The sequence below is a fragment of the Diplotaxodon limnothrissa genome, linkage group LG17 (genome assembly GCF_057381915.1).
Source record: "Diplotaxodon limnothrissa isolate DT_005_m linkage group LG17, D_limnothrissa_male_GT1.1, whole genome shotgun sequence".
Classification (NCBI taxonomy): Eukaryota; Metazoa; Chordata; class Actinopteri; order Cichliformes; family Cichlidae; genus Diplotaxodon; species Diplotaxodon limnothrissa.
Window position 1 is genome coordinate 25,215,014 of NC_140612.1, and position 22,364 is coordinate 25,237,377.

The 22,364-nt window shown below is 39.7% G+C and overlaps 1 protein-coding gene across 1 annotated transcript in view; it reads right to left on the minus strand.

Moving 5' to 3' along the window:
- Positions 1-3,830: 3,830 nt before the first annotated feature.
- The window catches only part of syt1a (synaptotagmin Ia), a 62,257-nt gene continuing 43,723 nt past the window's right edge, over positions 3,831-22,364 (minus strand). Inside the window, exons 7-8 of the mRNA XM_085375389.1 lie at positions 8,349-8,482; positions 3,831-4,037 (exon numbers count right to left, since the gene is read on the minus strand). Coding sequence (XP_085231515.1) covers positions 3,831-4,037; positions 8,349-8,482 — 341 coding nt within the window. The remainder of the gene's footprint in view (positions 4,038-8,348; positions 8,483-22,364) is intronic.

The window sequence follows — 22,364 nt, forward strand, 5'->3', positions numbered from 1 at the left end:
AAACTGGAAAACACCTCATGAAAAAATGAAGGTATACACAGCAAATATAACCGTCAGCAGGCTCGCCGTCACTGCGAGCGATATGGCAGGAAAAAAACACCCCGAACAGTTCTACAAGATTACAGAGAAAATTTCCACACACAAAATACTCAAGCAGGCAGTTGATATACACAAAGGCAACTAGGATCTTTCTACAGCATCAGATTCTAATACTTTACACAGCTTTGTTTTTGAAAGGTCAGTGTGGCTTTTTGTCGGTGTCACTGGAGAGATTCTTCAGTTCCTTGTCATACAGAAGAGAGCTTGAATTTAGGGTGTGGGGGGTGATTACGCGTGCGCACTTTTTTTTGGTGGGGAATCGCAGTAACAGGAGCATTGCGCTGCAGCGCAGGTAATGGCTTTTGCTTTGTAGTTTCCTCCACACGCCTCACAATCCGATGGGTTTTGCAATGCTGCCCATTTACTGAATTCCCTGATACGTTCGTGCACTTGTGATATTTTCATATAATTCGGTTTGATTTACTCTCAGCTTTGATTGGATAATTCCTTTGGTGCAACCTCTCTGCATTAGTATTCATGTCAAATTGCTTGGGCCATTTTTGCAAAGAGTGCACCTTTTACTTTAATATATTTTTCTGTTATTTAAATCTGAAGCTGTACTGGAATTCATGGATCTATATATGGAAAACATGTCAAATAAAAGTTCCCCCAGCTGAAGAGGGATTGGGAATACAGCTGTATTAAAGTATGCTCAGTGATATTGGAATGCTATCACAGGGGAGGTTGTTTGATTGTTTTTACCCCATAGGATTATGAAATGAATCCATAATAGCTGAAAAAATATTAAAAATATGTTCTTTTAAACAACAACAAGTGCAAGGTACATCTAATTAATTAAAGTAATCTACACCAACACGGTCCTCACTGTACATTCAGAGTTTTCATCTCAAATAGAAAAGGGGTTTTGAATCAACAGGGGAGATAAATAAATAAATAAATAAAAATACATAAATAAAATAACTCTAATGAAAATGGATTAACGATGATGAGATATAGCATCTGGATAAAAGAGCGATATTTTGCAGCTGAATAATCATTCAGGTCACTTTATATTTATTCTAGATATACATTTTCTTTGACACGATTATGTAAATATATACATGGCATTTTTAAGGGGGTATCTAAATGCAGAATCTTGTTTGGTATTTAACGAAGACTCCCTGAAACTTCTGATGCTGGAACTGTGTGCAAGAAGAGAAAATGAACCTGCGGAAAAGGGAGGGAACCCTAAACAGAGGTCAGCAGGTGTCAAGCTCCAAACTATAAGCTGAATCTAAGTGTGCTGTGTCCTAACCATTTCACTGGAAAGGAGAAAACATCTCTCTGGACTGGATTCATCCTCGAAGGGTTATAATCTCTTTTCTCGGGCAACGCCACCCACGTTAACACTATGGGATGAACATACAAGTATTGCACAGTGCTCAACAAAATGCTGTGTGAAGCAACCCGCTCTCGCTCGGATAAAAGCCTCCTCCTTTTTTTTTTTGGCTGCGTGCAGTCACGCTCTCTCTCTCTCTCTCGTCCTCTCTTTGCGTGTAGAAGGAAAAAATGGCATTAAACGCTACGACATCACTACAGAACAGACTGGATTCGCTACCTACTGATAAGTCTACATCTCTAAGCACACACGGCAGTCACAGTGATACACAAAGCAGTCCTCAGAAGACTCCTATGGAATGACAAGTAGCTTTTTCATAATAGTGCTATCAACTACACAATAACATTGAAAACATTTAGAAAGTCCTCCTGAAGCTGTGTATCGAGTATATGCAAGAGGTTCCTCCAAGATAAGAGACTTCATGGTTTTCATGGATTACAACTTACTCCTTTCCTAATTGGACCCGTAGTAAAGGACATAATGAACTAATAGCCTACGCAGACCATTAACTTTTACGGTTATTTCGTGCTCCCCTGGTGTAGTCCTGTGCCAACAAGAAAACAAAACTGATGTAATTGCTGTTGGCTGAAATGTGATTTGTCATCATTGCTTTCTTTCTTTTTTTCCTGTTTTTTTTTTCTTGTTGTTGTTTTTTGGATTTAATTAATCCAATCAAGCAGGAGGCTCTCTGGCTCCGCCCCCTGCCCCTCCCCTCCTGTAGGTGTCCTGAAATAAAGCCGGCCAACAATCATCCAAAAATGGTTTCTAAAGAAGTCAACAAGCTAGTTCATCCAGTGCAAAATAGCAGCCACATAAAAGTTAAAATTGGCAGTAAAACATGGCTAGCTCTATTGTCACTGTGAGAAGGCAACGCAAAGCAAAGACTGCGATTCAGGGCACCACTGCAGCCAAAGACATTGTTCCCAATAAACCAAAGCTACAACCACTAGCAAGTGGGAGTGTGCATGAAGAGAGGGTCTCTACAGAAAGTCACCTCCCCGTAAATGGCAGTGTTTAGACTAAACTCGCTTCACCTCTGTCAATGTCACATTGACACAAAGTTTAAACATTACTCTTGATTTCTTTTGTTTTGTTCTCTCCTCTGATTGAAGGCAAGGGGATCCTATCAGAAGAGTCTCCCCTGGTGTCAGTAGATCCCCCCTCCCTCCCGTCCCAGCGTTTAGTAAAGATTGTAAAAAAAAACATGCACTTTACTAAAAATAGTCAAGACGCTGAATTAATCTAAAAAATAGTCCTCTTAAAACCAGAGCCCAGAGTGCAACCCCCACCCACCCCCCCTTTTTTCTTTTAAACTCCCTCACAAATGCTGGACCCCAGCCTAAACGCGATACACCTCCAGCAACGACAAGGCTGTTTAAAGTAAGCAGTTAACAAAATATTGTTAGAACGAGTTTAAGGACACAATGGCTACAGCTTGGTGCTTTTTCCACATGGGGGTTGTTTCTAAAGGGGTGTTTCTTGGAGGCAATCACTTCCATTGTTGGAAAAGAAAACTAACCTTTAACTTGAGGACCTATTTCAGATGGAACTGCCAAACAAGGAAAAAATGAAATGCTAAGTGGTAACAAGTGTGCCTCAAGCCAAAACATGTAGGTCCTCGGATTGAGAAATAGGTACAAAAAGTCATAAGAAATCATGTGCTTGTATAATTTCCAGCAGCATAATTTATCCTACAGAACCATAGTAGTTAATGGCCTTGTATTTTGGAGTTTTGTGTGGATATATTCATCCGTTTGTCTTTTCTGTAACGATCCTTTGCTGAACTTAAAGTCCTTTACAATGTGAATATATTTCCACTAGCGTCTTGCAGGTTGGAATTCTTTTTTTTCTGGAATGCAATAAGGTAATAAGGTAGAATTTTTAAATCCTGGGATATATAATATTGGCTTTCCTCTATATCTGCATTTACATAATTTAAAATAGAACATCTTATTAAAAACATCAAGATATACACAGATTAGGAAACGGGTAACAACATACAAACACATAAACTAGAAATCATTTATGTCTGCATACTTATATATACAACTGTGGTACAATAAATTCTTTCAGTCATGCGCTATCTATACAGATCATATTGCTTAAAAGAAGGGGGCATTTGGTCTGGGCGGTTAAGGGCTTGGAGATGGAAATCAAAAACTGCTGAATCAAAGCGAGAACCTGATAGAAAAAAGCAGAGAACAGATGTTGCAGGACACTTCAACAATTAGGACTGTGTGTGAACTTAGGAGTGATGAATCTGGGAGAGGTCGACGGGTGGGGGAGGGGGTAAAGTGGGACAGGGAGTTACATGGATGGACCCATATATCACTGAGGTATTTACACATACTGGCTAAAGAGTACTACAAGGCAGGTACTGAAAGAGCCCTGCCTATTTCTTGACGGAGAGCTGAGCATCCACCTCCTCCTCAGGCTTCAGCACGTGCCACTGGGCGATGGGTCTCCTGGGGTTGGCCAGCATGTCGGACCAGTGGCGCAGCTCCGTCCCCGAGCTGTTGAGGCCCACAAAGACCTTGCCGATGGCATCGTTCTTGCCGATCTTGTCATAGTCCAGAACAGTTATAACAACTTGCACTTTCTGTAGAGGGGGAAAGAGAGGAGGAAAGAAGGAGACAAAAAAAGAGTGTAAACTCCATCTACTAATGTTTACTTCAATTAATGTCTTTTTTTAAAGTCTGTTTTTGTTAGCCAAAATTAACATTCATTAGATCTATACCTTGTTAAACAAGCTAATGAGTCATTATCACTGACCAGCAACCCTCCAGTTTTACCTTCTCATCATTCTGTCTTCTATGCATGATTTCTATCCTGGACTCAGTTGCTATTAGGGATGGGTAAAATGGTAAATGGCCTGTATTTATATAGCGCTTTACTAGTCCCTAAGGACCCCAAAGCGCTTTACATATCCAGTCATCCACCCATTCACACACACATTCACACACTGGTGATGGCAAGCTACATTGTAGCCACAGCCACCCTGGGGCGCACTGACAGAGGCGAGGCTGCCGGACACTGGCGCCACCGGGCCCTCTGACCACCACCAGTAGGCAACAGGTGAAGTGTCTTGCCCAAGGACACAACGACCGAGACTGTCCAAGCCGGGGCTCGAACCGGCAACCTTCCGATTACGAGGCGAACTCCCAACTCTTGAGCCACGATCGCCCCAAAACAGTTCTTGTTGAGAACCGGTTCCCACTGTTTCAATTCCTTGGAATTGTTTGCCATTTTTGCAAACGATTCCCTTATCGATTCCAGTCGCCCCGAATGATGTCACCACATTGCGGAGCGTCATTTACCTGGCAGGAAACATGGCGGCTCAAACGCTCAAAAGTTTGATTAGACTTTACGAGAACAGATGACAACAGGGCAACTTGCAATACTTGCAAAGTAGATATTTCATTTAAGGGAGGAAACACTACGAATATGCAAAAGCATTTGCTCACAAAACACGCGATGACCTTAAATGAATGTCGTGTTTTTAATTCCGCTCCGGACTCATGAATCTCAACCCAGCAGCAGCGGTAACGTTTGCACGTCCTCTCCCGTTAATGCAGCAGGTAAATAATCAACTAACAGTGCATATGATGTTAGCGCGATCTGCCTTATTACAAAACCTGCCATTACTGTGCATTTAGGTGATCATGATGAGACAGACAGAGTCTGGCTGGCTCAGATGCTGGCAGTTCTCGCTGCAGTCTACCGGTAGCGTCTCCTTTCAGGCCAGGATAGACGAATGTCACCGAGCAGTGACTAAGTTTGTGGTAAAAGGCTTGCACCCATTTGCCACAGCAGATGCCCCCGATTTCACTTTGGTAAGTGAATGTGTTTAATTGTAGGCAGGGACATTTCTGGATATTCTTGTGTAATTGCTACAGAATAATTTATGTTATACTTTGTTATTGCTACAGAAGAATATTTATTTTATAATTTTACATTTACAATTTTTTTCCCCGGGGACCCTGTGACACCCCATTGAAGAGCCATAGGCTGGATCTCTTAAGATCTCACTGCTGGGTTTGTAAGGCCATGTTACTCCTAAATTTCTATCTTGCTCAAAGAGAAGATATAAAACGAAGTTCTAAGCTAATCGACCTGTGTGTTCTCCTTTTTTAAAAAGAATCTATAAGAGAATTGATAAAGAATCGAATCATTAAACAGAATCGAAAATGGAATCGGAATCGTGAAAATCTTATCAATACCCATCCCTAGTTGTTATGTCTAAGTCTAATTTAGTGATTAAGTGATTCTTAAAAGAGGATAACAACAGGTCATTAAAAGAAGGTGGGGCTTTAGTAGCTGTTGTGGAGTGCTGCTGCCATTTTTCATATACAGTCTATGGTTTTGTTGTAGAATTGAAAGGCCCGAGTCTTGTTAGGCAAACACGATTTAAAGGTCAGTTTTTAATTCTGTGCTTTTTATTTGTTTCAAAAATTGATTCACATTCATTTTCTAATAACTTTTAGCTCTAGTCCTAGCTTCAAAAACACCCAATACAATCTGAAGAAAGACAATTACATGTCATATAATGTGTTATGATCAGAGACAAAGGTTTTGATGCTTCTTTACTGACATGATCATCTCTGTGAGGTTTTCTCTTGTGATTTGTGTTTTTGAGCAGTACTTTACATATTGGACTTCTGATACAGTAGGTGTTTCTTGTTCTTTGTGGTAGGGTGGATATGTAATGCACGTATTAGAGTATTAAGCGCCAACAGTTCCTCATTATTTCTCTAAATGGTATAGTGCAGGGAATGAGGTGCTCCTTGAGACATTAGTGTTGATTAACAGTAACAAACACTCCCGATCAAGCTTGGCTTATATTCAGCGCCAAGCACAGCAAAATGTGTGATTACTCAGAGGTCTGAGACTCAGCTTCACTGTGTGTTTATTCAAAGGGACGCTGCAAAGAGGAGTGACCCGGGCGTCAATCTCTGGCAGAGAATATGAATTAGTGCACAAAGCGTCCTGATTAAGTTTCGATCCACTGGCAGACTGAGATGGAACTACCGCCACCTGCATGAGCTCTGAGTCGCTGTTCTAAAAGAGCATGCCTAATACGCCATGTAATGAAATACTGAATAAGGCTCCCAGATGGCCAGTTGGGGTTAGTGGGTTTTTAAAGGGACACTTCAGCTTTAAATTGGTCATTCAAACACGGCTTTCTTTAAAGGAAAATTAGCAGACCTTCGTGTTATTCATCACTGACCAGCAAGTACTGTTTTTTCTTGCTGTGACTGATTTGCCAATAATAATCATATTAGTGACACCATTTAAACAACAGCTCAGCAGTTTTCGAAACAAGCTTAATAGCTTTCATGGAATGAAATATGAAGATTAAATACAAGAAAAAAAATAATGTCATGAACATTTATAACATGTATTTGTCTTTTAATTCACTTTACCATCTCCAGCTGTTCAGAGGCCAGAATTTGAAATATATTTTTATACGTTTTTTTTTTTTTCAGTTTAACACAAGCACATAAGTGACTGTTTTTTCCCCTATTTGTTCAGTTCTATGCTCAAGTCAAATATAGAAAGGTTAAAAAAACTGCACTTAATTTGCAAACAAGCTAGAGTTTGATGTCAAATGGGCTCACGGACTATAAGGAGAGCATGTGTACATCTCAAATGGTGTCTGCACAGCTAATTGCGTGTGGGCTAAGGACGCTGCGAAATAACACGAGTCAATAACTAACCTTCTGTTTTTGTTACAAGATAGTCCAATTAAAGCACTGCTTGTAATTCCCACGCAATCTCTGAGACAATTAAAATCTTTCGATTATTTACTTAGAAAGTCCCTGGGTCAGGTTGGCGTCAAAGCCAACGCTTTGCCTCTGCAGACTTCTATATGTCTGTGTAATTTAAGAATTGTGCTTGAGAACTTGATTAGCAAATTAAACTGTACTGGTGGAAACAGAACGTGTCTAATTAAGAGTCTTCCCAGTTCTGAGTGTCTTCATTTCAAATCAGATGCAATACAGCCAGAGGCCTAAAGAGCTGTCAGTGATGACAGGCTTCTTTAATTTAGCATTTAGCTCTTAGGTAGCTGGACTTTAACTGTTTTTCTACGATCGAATTAAGTCTTTTAAGTGTGTTTAATTCTCGTATTGCTTTTACTGCTCAATAAATCTAATCAATGACAATTTTTGCATTTGACCAATTATTTAATAATCAACCTGGTTCTTGTTGATGAGATGAGAAATGTAAATTTAGCCAACATACTGGCATGAGCAACACTAAATAAGGCCATGTTTGGATGGGGTTGATTGGGATTAAATTAAATCTGAGGCACGCTGTACCAAACCTATGATTTTTGAAATGTGGCAGCCTTAATCAATTTGACTTAATTACTGTATTGCCTGAAGAGATAATCTTGTTTGTTGCTATCCCTTTCTGGCACAGGTTATGTATCCTTTATCCTTTTTTCCCCCATAATGTCCTGGAAAAGCATCTGTGCTTCCTTTTCTTCTCGAATCACAGCTACAGCATCTATTTTTCTATTGCTCTAATTATTGCAGCATACTTGGTTAAATGTAAATAATGATGCTGATGAATGCTAATCATTGTGATATATGCTACAAACAGCACCAAGATCCATGCTACGGGCAAGAACAAAGTGCAGACAATCACATCCGTAGAGCAATTGGCTTGTCAAATTGCAAAACCCAGCTGATTTTAAGTGAAGCGCCTCTCATTATTCTGTTATGATGAAAAGCCTCTAAACTGATCATTTGGTAAATGAGCTCCCACTTAACAATGGCTTATATGCAACCAAATGTTTGCTGCTGGTTTTTATAGTTCAGTTTTACCCAATGATATAGCACTCTGCCCCGTAGAAAACATGATTTCAGAGTTTTACGAATGTTTTGCAAACAGATGAAAAATGTACCTGGATTTGTTCAAATGGGACTTCAAAGCTAAAGGACTCGTTATAGTAAGGGTTGAGGGTGTTCTTCTTGATTGTCGTCTTCTTCTTCTTCAGCCTCTTACCATTTTGCATCAGGTGGATTTTCACATATGGGTCTAAAAAAAGGAAAAAGTTATGTTACAAATTGTTCTCAAGATTAGAATCCAGTCATGATCGCTTCAGTCAAAGAACATTGTTATTTCTTCTGCAGCAATTTATATTTGGCAATGCGACTCAGTTCTGGGACTTCCCCATCCTTCCATGTGCACAAAAAGTCCAAGTTTTAGAGAACAACATAGAAGGGAGAAGGCAACAATGACAACAGACTTGACATTGATTAAATCTGAAACAGAAGTGGGTTGCAAAGCAGCTTGCAGTGGCTACATGGATTCTTGCTTTATAGCCACCTGTTCGCTCCATGGGCCACATTCACAAATGCATTGTACCAGCAGAAACTGGGTTTTAGCGTAAAAAAAAAAGGTGCTCTCAGTGGCAAGACTACATTGAGAGATGGGAACTCAGGTGGTGGGAACTAAATCACGTGCACAAACTGATTTACTGATGTTCGAAATGCACATTTTAAAGCCAATTTCATCAAAATGTCCTATGTTTTGTGCTTAAATTGTGAAATAAACTAATTGCTTTGGTCTTTATAAAGCAGCACAGCTTTTGAGTTTGGGTCCAGTGAGCTGGACTGGATTTCGCAAACTTAGAGAACTCTTACATAATGTTTAGCCCATTCTATCTTCTTGTTACATCTGATTTTATTCATGATTTCCAGGTCCAAATGCTCCTTTGGTTCACAAGAATGAACACATGCTGAGGCACCACTGACAGTGAAAAGGAATCCAATTTATCTCAGCTTCAATAAAACAATCAGTGTAGCTATTCTCCCAGCTGTTAACAACCTCAGCAAACTTTAGCAAAGTTGGAGATCATCAAAGGTTTGATTGTTTATATCTAACTATGCATGCTGTTCTGACTTATTTATAGAAAAAAAACACATACAGCATTGTATAACTTTGGAATCATAAACAGGAAACTAAAAAATAAACAATGACATTTGGAGCACTGATAAAGTTGAGCTAGTTGGCCCATAATGATCTGCTATCTTGTAGCTAGCTAATGAGCTATGGTAAATCTAATGTAGACATGTTGGCATGGGAAAATTCTTAATAAATGGTCTTATTGGCAGCTATGAAACATTTTTTTATTGTAGACTTAATGTCCACACTGAATCTTCGTCAGACCGAGAGTGATTCTTTTGTAAAGCTTTAATCTTTGTGACATCCAGGACACCATGAGCCCATAGGCTGTTCGCGTACACTGTAGCCGGAGGGCTTAAAAACAACAAAAAAGTTAAAAGACAGCAAAATGCCCTGCAGAGCTCAGGGTAATCATTGTTTGTGTGCTTGTTATTATGAGACATCCCTTTAAAATAAATCTAGTCATTTGATCCATTGAGAATACAAAAATACTGATATAGTTCACCATCAGAGTCCAGTGTGTTTATATCACTCAGTTAACCTTCCCCTTTCAAGAGCCCCATTGTCATCTGTCCAAATGCCACCTCAAGTGGCACCCAAATGGTCTGCTTTGCCCGTCCTCATCTGGCAATCAGGTGGAGTGTGTGTCTGAAAATATCAAACCACCCACCGCTTCCATTTATGATGTGATGCCACTCGTCCTAATTTGTTTATGTTCTCCACATAGCTATTAAGACCAAACTGGAAAAGAGGAGAGTTTGTATCTTTCTTTGGGCATAACCTGCAACTGACACGATGGCAGGAAGCCTTTTGAATAGTCAGATAAGTATCAGAGTTTTTTGGTTTAACTGACTGATTAAAAGGACAGAATGAGGCTCCTGAATTCAACATTTAAGAGCTTCATGAGCCCAAACTACGAGCAGCCAAAGACTGCAATCACCTCCATTGTAATTTTTAGCAGACCTCCCTCTCCCCAGCCACCTCCTCCAGATTGTCCGGGGGAACACCAAGGCGTTCCCAGGCCAGCCGAGAGATATAATCTCTCTAGCGTGTCCTGGGTCTGCCCCGGGGCCTCCTCCTGGTGGGACATGCCCGGAACACCTCACCCAGGAGGCGCCCAGGGGGCATCCTTGTCAGATGCCCGAACCACCTCAACTGGCTCCTTTCGATGTGGAGGAGCAGCGGCTTTACTCTGAGCCCCTCCCGAATGGCATTTCCGCCGCTTGTATCTGCGATCTCGTTCTTTCGGTCACTACCCAAAGCTCGTGACCATAGGTTAGCGTAGGGATGTAGATCGACCGGTAAATTGAGAGCTTCGCTTTTACACTCAGCTCTCTCTTCACCACAACAGAGCGGTACAGCGTCCGCATCGCTGTGGCCGCTGCACCAATCCGTCTGCCGATCTCCTGCTCCCTTCTCCTAGTCACTCGCGAACAAAACCCTGAGATACTTAAACTCCTCCACTTGGGGCAGGAACTCGTCCCTGACCCGGAGTGGGCACTCCACCCTTTTCCGGCTGAAGACCATGGCCTCAGATTTGGAGGTGCTGATCCTCATTCCCACCGCTCCACGAATAGGTTTTACGAAAGCCTTAAAACAAGCTCATGACACCAATAAAAAGTTGCTGGCATCTTCTGTAATGGGAAATTTGACACTCAGTTGTTTCCAAGGAACCTGTGAGGTGATTTTTTGTTGTTGTTATTAAGAAGGCAGACTTAGCGCTATGGGAATAAAAAAAAAAAGCTGGTATAAACTTTTTCAAAAGCAGTCGCTGCAAGCAAACATTTGGGTTTATTCTTTTTTGAAGGAATAAACTCTGAAAGTACTCCGACTTTCATCTCCAAAGCCTCTTTTTTTTCTTTTTCTTTTACAGCCTTTTGAAACTGATAAGTTTTGCTGAGGGGTGTCTACTAAACGCTGGCGAAGAAACTCACTGAAATCTTCTGCTTTTCTTCATGACCTTTGTAAATGCTCTCAGTCTCATGTTTCAAATCTTATTGAATACAACTTGAAGTTAAATGTACATTTTATTGTTCTTCAGACTGGGTCTACTTTGTAAACTGACCCGTTTGATATCCTCTAAGAGCGCTGTGTCAATCAGTTGCTCATTGGAGGCTGTACAACACAAACATCAATGAGTAGTGGGTGATGTCCAGAAAAGCATCTAATTACATCTGTAGTTCTTATCATTAAATTGATGTGTTGCTTACACACACTGTGAGACAATTTTTCTGTTGGGTATCCTGAAAACAAACTGCAAGGAGCAGTTTGGCAATGCAGCATTAATTAACATGGAAATGTCAGGTAAACCTTTCACAGTTTGTGTTAATCACAAATTCACTCCTGAAGTTACACGATTATGCCACTAAACTCACCTAAATTAATATCTTGAGCTGTATCGCCTAGAATGCCAAGTTGCTGTTAGTGCAGCAAATGGGGGAGGGGTCACATGAGATACTGAAATCAAAGATTTTTATATTTCTTCCTTTATAGAGATAGTTTTTATCATTTTCCTTAAGAAATCAATAACTATTCCTTTATTTTCATTTGTCTTTTAACTGAATGGACTTCATGCTTTAGGATTTTAGTGAAATTCTCATGATGTTTTAAACATTTATGCAAAACTTCAACAAATCTCAAACTTTTTCTTGCAGCTACAGATGAATTACAGTGAAAAGGTTAGATTTGTGTATTAATAAACTTACTGCTACTGTTCGCGGCGTGAAAAATGTAGAGCAGATTGTTGAAAATTGTGGTTACACATGGGAAGGCGGCTTAATGACGTTAAATGTTCTCCGATCTCGGCGCACGAGGAGGGAAAAAAAAAGACCACTTAGAGTCATTTATCACTTAAGACAACAGGCTCCTTGAAAAACACATGAAAAACAAATAAGCACGATAATCTCCTAGATGCAAATGAGGCAGGCTTTTGCCTGAGGATAACAACATCATCCTCCAGCTACTGAACCCTAGAGCTGTGCATTGGCATGAATAAGTAGTAAGAGCCTGAACTGGAGCCTATAATTAGTTGTTGAAACACCACTTGATCTGATAATCTGGATTCATCTCTGGGTCCCATATGCACAAAGTCTTTATAATGCTTTAGGATTTCTCATGAGCGAGCAGCTCTGAAAAAAGCAAAATTAAAAGAAAAAAAAAAAGTTCAAACTTTATGATTTTTCACAGTAGCACAAACTGAACAAGCTTAGCTCTCTTAATCTTTTATCCAATTTAGGGGAATGAGGATCTGACTGTCCATGGCAGCTGACATGAATATAGAGAGAAAACAGCGCAAACAGAGTGAGAGGGAGAAAAGCAGCAGAATAAATAGATGGCAGAGACATGAGTGAAATGGTAACAGGCTTCTAATGGAGTGGGTGTCCATTATTACTCCCCTGCTGAGAAGAGCTGGAGTGCCGGGATGAGAAAAACAGCGAGGGAGGGCTGTGCGTAGGAAATAAATACTGCTTCCAACGTATCTCATAAAGAGGATACACAGCCTCCGTATATCTCAAACAGCAGTATATGTCCCTTTGAATATTCTTATGAATGAAATCAGAGCTTCACTAACAGAACTAACACAACAAAGCTTCAAGTTGCTACAAGTAACCATTTTGATCCCTTTAGATTTTCTGTGGAAGTTCCTTTTTCTCCCTTTTCTTCCCCCAACTCAGCTTCAGTACAGACTCCTCTGTTATTAAGTTCACAGGTCCAAAGAAGGTCAAAGATAAAAGCTTAGTAATGGCATAGACAGTGTAGAATGAATATAAGTGAGATGTCAGATTCCAGAGTTCAAAATCCATCTCTAGCTGACTTTTCGATCTTTACAGCTCACTCATAATAACCTTCTAAAATGGGTCTTATATATATGGACTTGATTGCTATATACACTGTGCTCACCTACCCGAGCCAAAAGCCACTTTCTTCCAAAGCTGATCATCGTTCTTATATTGCAGGAAACAGAAAGTCTTGGTAGAATAAGTGTTATAAGCACAAACAAAAACCTATTGTTTTTGTCAGAGAAAGATTGACGATGCTATTTCATATAATGACAGCTCCATTTGATCACTGTGACATTAACTACTGTTTTATGCCTAGAGTTCTTCTTATGTAGCACAACCTGCTTTATGGCTCATACTATTCTAATTACATCCATAATTTACAACGTGAACACCATGTTGCATTTACTAAGACCTGAAACTGACAACTCAGACGACATATTCATTGAGAAAGAGTTCACTAAAGTCATAAACCAAGTGAGAAGTAGAGTCATTTTAAGATAGACTTCTGTGTAACTGGACATCCTTTTGCAACCAGGGGAGTTGCCCCCTGCTGGCCATGAAAAAAAGCACTGTGCAGTGCAAATGTCTTGAGCCACCCCTAATTTTTTCATGAATAAAATGGAAAGTGTGTGCAGCATCTGCAAACATGCATGGAAGCACAGAATGTAAGACAAAAACAGAGCTTAGTTTTCATCTCCTAAAAGTCAGTTTTTAGTATGACCACCTTGTAATGTCTGTAAGTACTCTTCAGGCTATAGTTCTCTCGGCTTCTTGAAGGACATTTCAAAGCTATTTTTTGCTGTGTTTTGTCCCAGAGCTTCCACCATGAATTACAGAGACTCACTCCACAAGACCTGCTGCCACTGATTTTCAATCCACTATTTGTGCATACCGCAAATGTTCCTTCCTATTTTCTTTTCTCAAGAATAGCTTCTTGACTGGTGTATCGTTCAGATCCTGTGTTAGATGTTGTCTGGATTTCTTAAGAATATGACTTACAGAGACTGGTCATCTGCTGTATGGAGTTTTTGAACCTGTCACTTCTTCTTTTGTCCTCCACTTGTCCAGTTTTCTCAAATGTTTTTAAGGACACTTGGCACATTAGTGCCGAGATATGCCAAGTTCAAAGCTAATGCCTCTAAAGTCATTCCACACAGCAGGGATGAGGTAATCTTAAATAAGACATTTATATCCTGTAACCTCATGTAATATTGTATGTAGCAATTTAATGTAATACGTTGTAAGCGGGTTGTAAGCAGTTAAACATGCTAATACTTGCAACTTATGATAAAACAGACCAAAACACTCCATGATCCATTTCTCACACTTCAAGTGAAGACAATGGTTTTTAATTCTTTGTATATTTAATGTTAAATATACAAAGAATATATCCCTAGACTTTCACTATATACGGGAGGGGATTAGCGAACAGTCAATAATACTATCTAATATTGCATACAGCTGTGTATATTAAAATAATGGTACTACAGTGGCTGCGTGTAACTCTTATATTGGTAACTGTGGCTGAAAAGACACCACACCACAGCTGAATGGGATTATGCAAGATAACCCTTTCTCAAAAAAGAAAACACCTGTGGTGCCTCTGCAATCTAGGTGCACTTATCTCTCCAGCCAGCAGATGAGAGTTTGGCATTATTGAGTTTTGGGACGCTCGCTGTACCTTCTATCAAGCCCATTTTACCACCTCCTCCTGGACGGATGTAATCTCTCCCATTTTATGGATGAATGACAGTGCTTGTGATGCAAGAGCGGTTACTCACATGTGTGTACAGCACAGCGGCTCGTCTTTGCTACCCTTAGGGGTTACTCATTGGAGTCCTGGATCTTGGCCACAGTTTTATGAGGCGATGCGCTATCAGCCGTCCGTACATTTCCCACAGGAGGCAAGATGCAGGTTTATGGATAGGCAGGGAGCTCTGAGTCACATCAGCTTTAGAGTTAAGTAGAGCTACTAAAGAGGTCTTATTTTAAAAGTGGTTACTTACACATAGGATTTCAAGCTGTGAATAATTACCATCTGTGACTCATTTTGAATATTCTAGTCATCAAACCTGAAGCTACAGTGCAGAGATATAAAACGCACAATTCGCTCGGACGTTTCCTTTATCTTTGGGTTTGGCTACTAAGGGTTCTGGCAGAGTTGTGCCAAATGAACACCAATACAAGCAGGGTTAAATATAGCCTGGCTGTCATCTTAGCTTTCCTCCCATCATTTTGGATTTTCCATGGTGGGTGCACCCAGGGGTGACTGTCGGTTTAGTTTTACACACTCAGCTCAGCGGTGAATCACACACGTTTCACGCATACACAAGTGTTTACAGTGAAACTGCTCTCTGGGGCGCAGGCCCACGTAAAACCACCTCCATGAAATCTGATGGAAGTCTTTTTACGATGTTATTTTGTATTCTACTCTCTACGGAGGCTCAAAAGTGCCAAAACAATATATAATAACTGTAATTGAATGCATTAGAATTACAATAAAAAGGTAGGCTTTAATTATAGCATAAAATGTAACAAATGATGAACCTGCTGTTTCATTTGTTGACCTTTGGATTTATTATTTTTATTTATTTACTTCACATTTCATTTTCTATTTAATTCTGTTTATTAATTTACTTATTTTTAGTTTTAGATTTATGGTGCTGTGGAAAAACTGCAGTAGACATTTATTGTGTAGGACCAGTCTCCATCAAAGACCCACGCTACTTCTATAATGTTAAAGTGTAAGCTTTGGTGAAGCCAATCCATAACTGTTCTAGTTCTTGTATAATTTGGCATGCCTTGGCCTTTTCTCCCTGCTTCCCTTCCTTAAGAATGGCTTCTTGACAGCCACCCCTTCCACTGAGACCGTTTCTGATGAGGCTTCAGTGAACAGTAGATGGATCAACTGAAGGGATCCTGTGTCAGGTCATTGCTGTTTCTTAAGGAGATGATTTTCAGGTACTGCTCATCTGGTGTAGACAGTTATTTTGGATTGCCATTTCTTCTGTTGTCCTCTACTTTCCCATTTTCTTTAAGGACAAACTGCAGATATGCCAAGTTTTCATCTTTTTATGGTTGAAAGATTCATAGGTCAATTTTAAGTGACTGAAAATGGTCAGGTACACACACTGGACTGACAATGAGCAAAAAAGCAGCCAGCGCCCCCCAAAAAACTTCAGAAAGCCTGCAGATCTGTTGCTTAAGACTACTTTGAAAATTTACACGAAACTCTGACTTACTAGATAAAAAATATAAAGAAATGAGGTGGAAGTTCAACCCTTTTTTCCTTTTCATTATCCCAATCTTTACTTTTCCGCACAACTTTTTTTTTGTATTTTTAAATATTATTTATCCACTTAATGCAAATGAGGGGGTCGTCATTCAAAGTGTATAACTGGTCTACTTTGGGGCTGTTGTAAGACCGAAGCCGCTCAGCAGTCAGGAAATGGTTTTTTAAGTAACAAAACACAGATAAAAGTGAATTAGATATTAGACCTGCATTTATATTAAGCCTTTTTAATGCCTTTAATGCCATATCACTGTCCGATTTACTTCTTACTTTTCCTTTTTTTATTTTGGAAATGGCAAAATTCATAATGTAAAAGCTTGGAAATACACTGTAACTTTTCTAGTTATTATTTCTTACATCTATAGACGCAAAACATAATAAATTCTGCCTTCTCTAATCCCTTTCAAATTGCCTTCTTCTCTCAGGCCTCGTACATCATCCTAATGATCCCTCATGCCCACTACCTTGCTGAGATGACGGGAACCTTAGTCTGACCAGCCAGAGGAGCAAAACAAATAAACCTCTCCAACCCGAGAGGCTTGATAGTGCGCTGGAGCACCAGGTTGGGGCAGTGCGGCTTCATTACCGCTGACATGGTGCCTGTGTGCTTTGATAACCTCCCCCACTGCTGGCCATTACCTGGTTATATGCCACCTCACAGCCGCCTGGGATGTCTTTGAAGATACAAAGAGAGAGGACGAAACATTTTAACTGCCACTACTTCTATAAGCCCGCCGGTACTTATACTGAGTTGCTTCCAAACACTTAGCCTTTGTGTTCCCCACCTCCGAGTCTGACTCACCTTTCATTTCCCTTGGAGACACTACAGTAACGTGAAAAGCTGTATTTTAAGATTTAAACAGAGTAATTTTCACAAAATAAAATGATATGTGCAGGAGGTCAAAAGAGATGTTGGTGATTCAGTTAGAAGCTTTCAAAACTTTAAAATGCATCACAAGTTTCAGAGTTTTTTAAATCCTGACTGCCTGCAACTAAACGTAACGGATCTATTGTAACTATACATTGTGGGGTCGGCTAAAGTGGAAAGAGGAGTAACCTGTCTGTGACGAGGATTATTTTGAGACGACAGCTAAAGAACATGGTGCCTCGCTGCATGTTAAGCAGGAGCAATTCTGAGAGGCGCCAGAAGTCAAGTGTACTTTTAAAACTATTACTTCAAAAGTTTGTTTTCCTAAGAAATGCAGCACGGTGGTAGATTTGGGGCATGCTTCATGAGGAGCAAATCAAAAGAATTATTTCTGATTATACATTGGTTAATGATAATTCCCACATCTTCCTCTGTGAGCCATAATTAGGCATGGTAAACAGGATGACAATAGAAAAGAAGGCTGATCCCAGGCCATCAATTACTTGTCCTCCTCCTTAAGTTCTGGCTGAGCCACTCTGTGGATGGAGGCTAATTATTGTTATTAGAGACCTGCTTATTATTTCATCCATCTGCTGCACATTTAAGTCCATTCTGGGAGCAGAAAAGTAGACACTACTAACAAAAAACAAAGCCCAAACTGCAATTTAGAGTATATTCTGGTTGTATGTAATTACAAACATGCACTGTGCCATTACAGTATGCTAATAATTCACCCTGAAACCCACAGATGAGTGCACACAGATGAAACATGCTCCAATTAAACATGACATATGGTATATGGTGTCAAACTGTCTGGCTTTCCTGGCATTTCCCTTCACTGTAAGAGGAAACCTGGCCTTCAAATTGGAAAGATTTCACACCATTCTAATACTGGCTGGTCCGTGTGGCTGATGGCTCAAAATGCTGACAATCCCACGATGCAAATGGGCACAGGTGAGTGCTAATGCCAATATCAGAAAATTGCAGCGGGGGTGTTTTGTTTTTTGTTTTTTACCAGCCAAATGGCTCCTCGCACTGGTCTGACAGATGAAAGGGAGCTCGGAGCCATTAATGTGCACACTCTTACTGTACCGCAGGATGTTTGGGGTTATATGGATAGACTGGATAGACAAACAGAAAGCAAGTGGACCCGGGTGTTGGTGATGGCTGCTGAAAGAGTCGGAGCAGCTATTTAAAAATGTAAAAAGAGGCCACTGAAGAAAGTCAGAGGAAAAGCAGGAGGGAAAGATTCAGCTTATTGTGTGATTTCTTATTTTATGGTGTCTGTATGATGACTGATATGATCAAAAAAATAGATAGCACCAGGTCCAGAATAATGAAACTGTGTTTGTTTACTGCATCGGGGAATGGATCCATGAAAACCTTCCGTCATTATTAAAATGCTCCTTATATTGGTGGATATTAGTTAAGTTGTCATGTATGTCATAAAAACACTAGGTTGCATAACACAAATGGGTCTGATAATGTCAGACTGCACTATATCAGTTATAAATAGCTTAAATTATAGTCTGATGACTGTAGATGGTGAAGCTGGTGATGCTGTGGGAATGTGCTGAATTCTGATGAAGCCTATCTTTGCTCAACAAAGCTCTAAATGGGACTTTGATATTGTTCTATCTACATCAACCATCAATCTTTTTAAATTATTCATGCTTTTACTGAGCTTTGATCATATTACAGAAGAGTACAGAACACACTGCATTTCATAGTTTCTCTGTTTCGAGCATGTTTTCCTCACAAATGTCAACTTTTATCTGTAACTGATCGCACAGTGAAAAAAGCCATCTCAGGTTGGAAGTACAGTCAGGTACACAAGTATTTGGACACCATTCTTTTTCTGTTCACTGCCAAAGTTGATATTAAATCAAATAATTGTGATGTGATTGTGGTGCAGACTTTAGGCTTTAATTCAAGGGGGTCAATAAAACTATAGCACTTAAACCAAATAAAACCATATTTATGCAGAGTCCCCTATTTCATTCAAGTCTGTAGTTCATAGAAAAAAGACCAGTAATGCCAGTGAGTGTGTGTTGAATCCCGGTTACTGTAATAATAATTAATTAACAGTAGTTTCAGATTTACGTTTAGTTGAGAAGTGTACCCTGATCATAAAATGTTACAAATAATACTTAACTGCACCCTGAAAAATAAGAACTTGCTAATAACATTTTTAAAAGGAACCCCAAAATTGCAAAGCCTCTCATTTTATTTATTCATTGTTGCACACTGGTACCCATACATCAATGAAAGTACACTGCTGCATGTGGTTTAGGCACTATCTATGTTTATCCATCACACAATACAGGTTTTAGTCAAGACATCTTCTTTCTAAAACACTCAATCAAACCCAGTGAGAGTCATGAAGAATTATCTTTGGAATAACATGGAGTTCTGATGGTCTTAGTAAAAAGTAGCCAAAGACTAAATCAACATCCACACAGGATTCGCAGCAACCTGGCAGCCAGAAACCACACAGAGTCAATGACATTCAACGACTTCAAGTGATGACAGGCAAAATAACCACTGGTGACACAAAGTGGACGGGAGTTGAACTTTTCAAAGCTCAGAGACAAGCAATTGAAGAGTCTCCAGATAAAAGGGAAGAATATCGTCGACTGACGTAAGACTGGATAGTAAACACATTTGAGGATTACCCGAGCAACAGACAATCTGCTATGGACCAACCGTCAGCTGCAAAGTGATGTGTAACTAGCAAATTGATTCCAGTGTGGATGTTTCTAAACTTCCACCCATTATGTGAACCACAGTTATTCTGGAAGCCTAAACTTACAGAAGAACGGTGTTAAGTTCTTCTAGATCGTTCAGCAATCATTCAAACTTCCTGCCAGCTACCTTGAAAAACTGGTATTATTTTAAAGGCAAAAGATGGTCACATTTATGGCATGTTACATCAAGTTAACTGATTAATAAAACCTGTCCATGACTTTATTGTGCAGCTCTTCTCCTGCACTTTAAAGTCTTATCTTTACCATTTGCAGCATGGCATGTCTGGTTTCAGAGCTGAAATGTGAAAGCAGATGCCTCTGCTATGCAACTCTGCCCACATTGCTAAATTGCCCCCAAAGGAAATATATAGTTTTACAAAATGAGATTGTGTTGTTCCACTTCATAGTGAGAAAGACATTAAAACTTTAATATTGGTCTTTATGTCCAAAAGCACAGTGGATTTCAGTGTCATGGGACTCTATTAAAGTTCAGTCATGTTTTTTTAGTCCCTAGATGAAACATCTGTCCTCTCTGGCTGAAAGAGACACAAAACAAGTCTGTCTGTTTTTGTGCCATTTGTTTATGTTCCAGTCAACTGTGGGTGGAGGACTTCCATCCCTCTCATTCAGTTACCATGACATCAGATCCTCTATTCAGACTTGACTGTATTGTGATAAATGTCAACTATTGATCTTAATCCTGTAGAGTTGGAGCTATACCACAGCAGGACAATTCTTTCATTCTTTCAAGCTGTCGAATTTTTTTCATACATACTCTTTTATTCCATGCATTCATTAAGAGGGAAGGCACTGTCTTTATGAGCGTGTTACACTCATTACTGTATTACTGTATGTGTTCTTCAATGTGTGCTAGACAACTTTTTTTTTAAACTTAAACATATTTTGCGAACCTACAGTTGCAGGGTTACACTTGAATATTGGTAATATATTAATAAAAACATTCAAAACCAAAGGAGCAAGTGTGCAAATCAAGTCATGCCTTTTACTACGTAGTAAACAGAGCTGCAGCATGTCAAATACAATGTGACAGATCAAAGTGCATCTCTGAGTCATAGCGATCAATTTTACAACAATGGCAATCATTTTTCATGGCAAATGTCTGAAGAGATTGTAGCATAACTTGAAAACTGAGACCATCCATGACTCCCTCAGTTGCCTCTAACAGCATGATGAGTAACACTGACAATAGGTGAAACACTTGGACTGAATTTTGAGAGATAATCCATAAAATGTTAGAGGAACTGTTAATATTGCAGAACATTAGCATTACAAGGACATTAAATTCATGGAGCGATTGTTTAATTTGTGGCATCAAATCCAACCCTCTTCGGGCTAATCTAGAAACTAAATTGGTCATTTTCATATGAGTTTATCAGCTAATGTTAGCATTGCCAGAATAAGTCCTTCTGGACGCAAGTCTCACACACTGGATCGAATCTGGATCGTTCTTTAAAGATCCCGTCTAAATGATGGAGCCATAACTTTAATATCGGTGATCCCTGGGTCATTTAAAGCTACTACAGTAGACTCACAAGCCAAATCAAATATAAAACACTCAAAATAAGATTTTACTAAAATGTTATTCTCCTACGGCACGCTAGCACAGTTTCACAACATGATTAGCTAATCAGCTGCAGCTACTTACTCTTTAGGGGTGAGATAACAGCCATTTTTAGCATTTTTCTTTGGATTTGTCTACTGAATCATGTCAGTGCCATGTCTCTTCCTTATAAGCTATCCCTCATTACAGTTAGCTGGCTAATCATATCTTGTTTGCTAATGTTATCACTAGCAAAATCAATCTCAGTAGAAATGCTAGCTGGCTGATGTAATCCATGATACTGAGTTGTGCATAAAGTCAGACAGGACTGATTTAACCATCAGTAAATCATATAATGGCACAATGCAAAGACGTGTAATGAATATTTGATTTCTATATTTATAGCTAACGCATGGCAATAGCTATACGATTAGCTACACATGCTTCTAGCATTGATATCTTTGTGGGATCCAAGTCAACTCTGTTGTCATTGCACTGTGAGTTATGTGAGCTATAGAAAGATGACAGCATCATCATGGGTGCCATTAACTGCGTTTCTTTTGTTACAATATAAGCAGTTTCTCAGGGATATTTAGAGACATTCAAAAGATCTTTTTCACAATCAGGTATCTGTCTGGGTGCTGAAAAGAGGAAGAAAAGCTTGCGATGTTGTAGGAGAGGTGAAGTGAGTGCTGCAGTTTGTGTGTCATTACAGACAAAGGCCCTGTCAGAGGAAAAACCAGTTGGCATATGTGCACACCC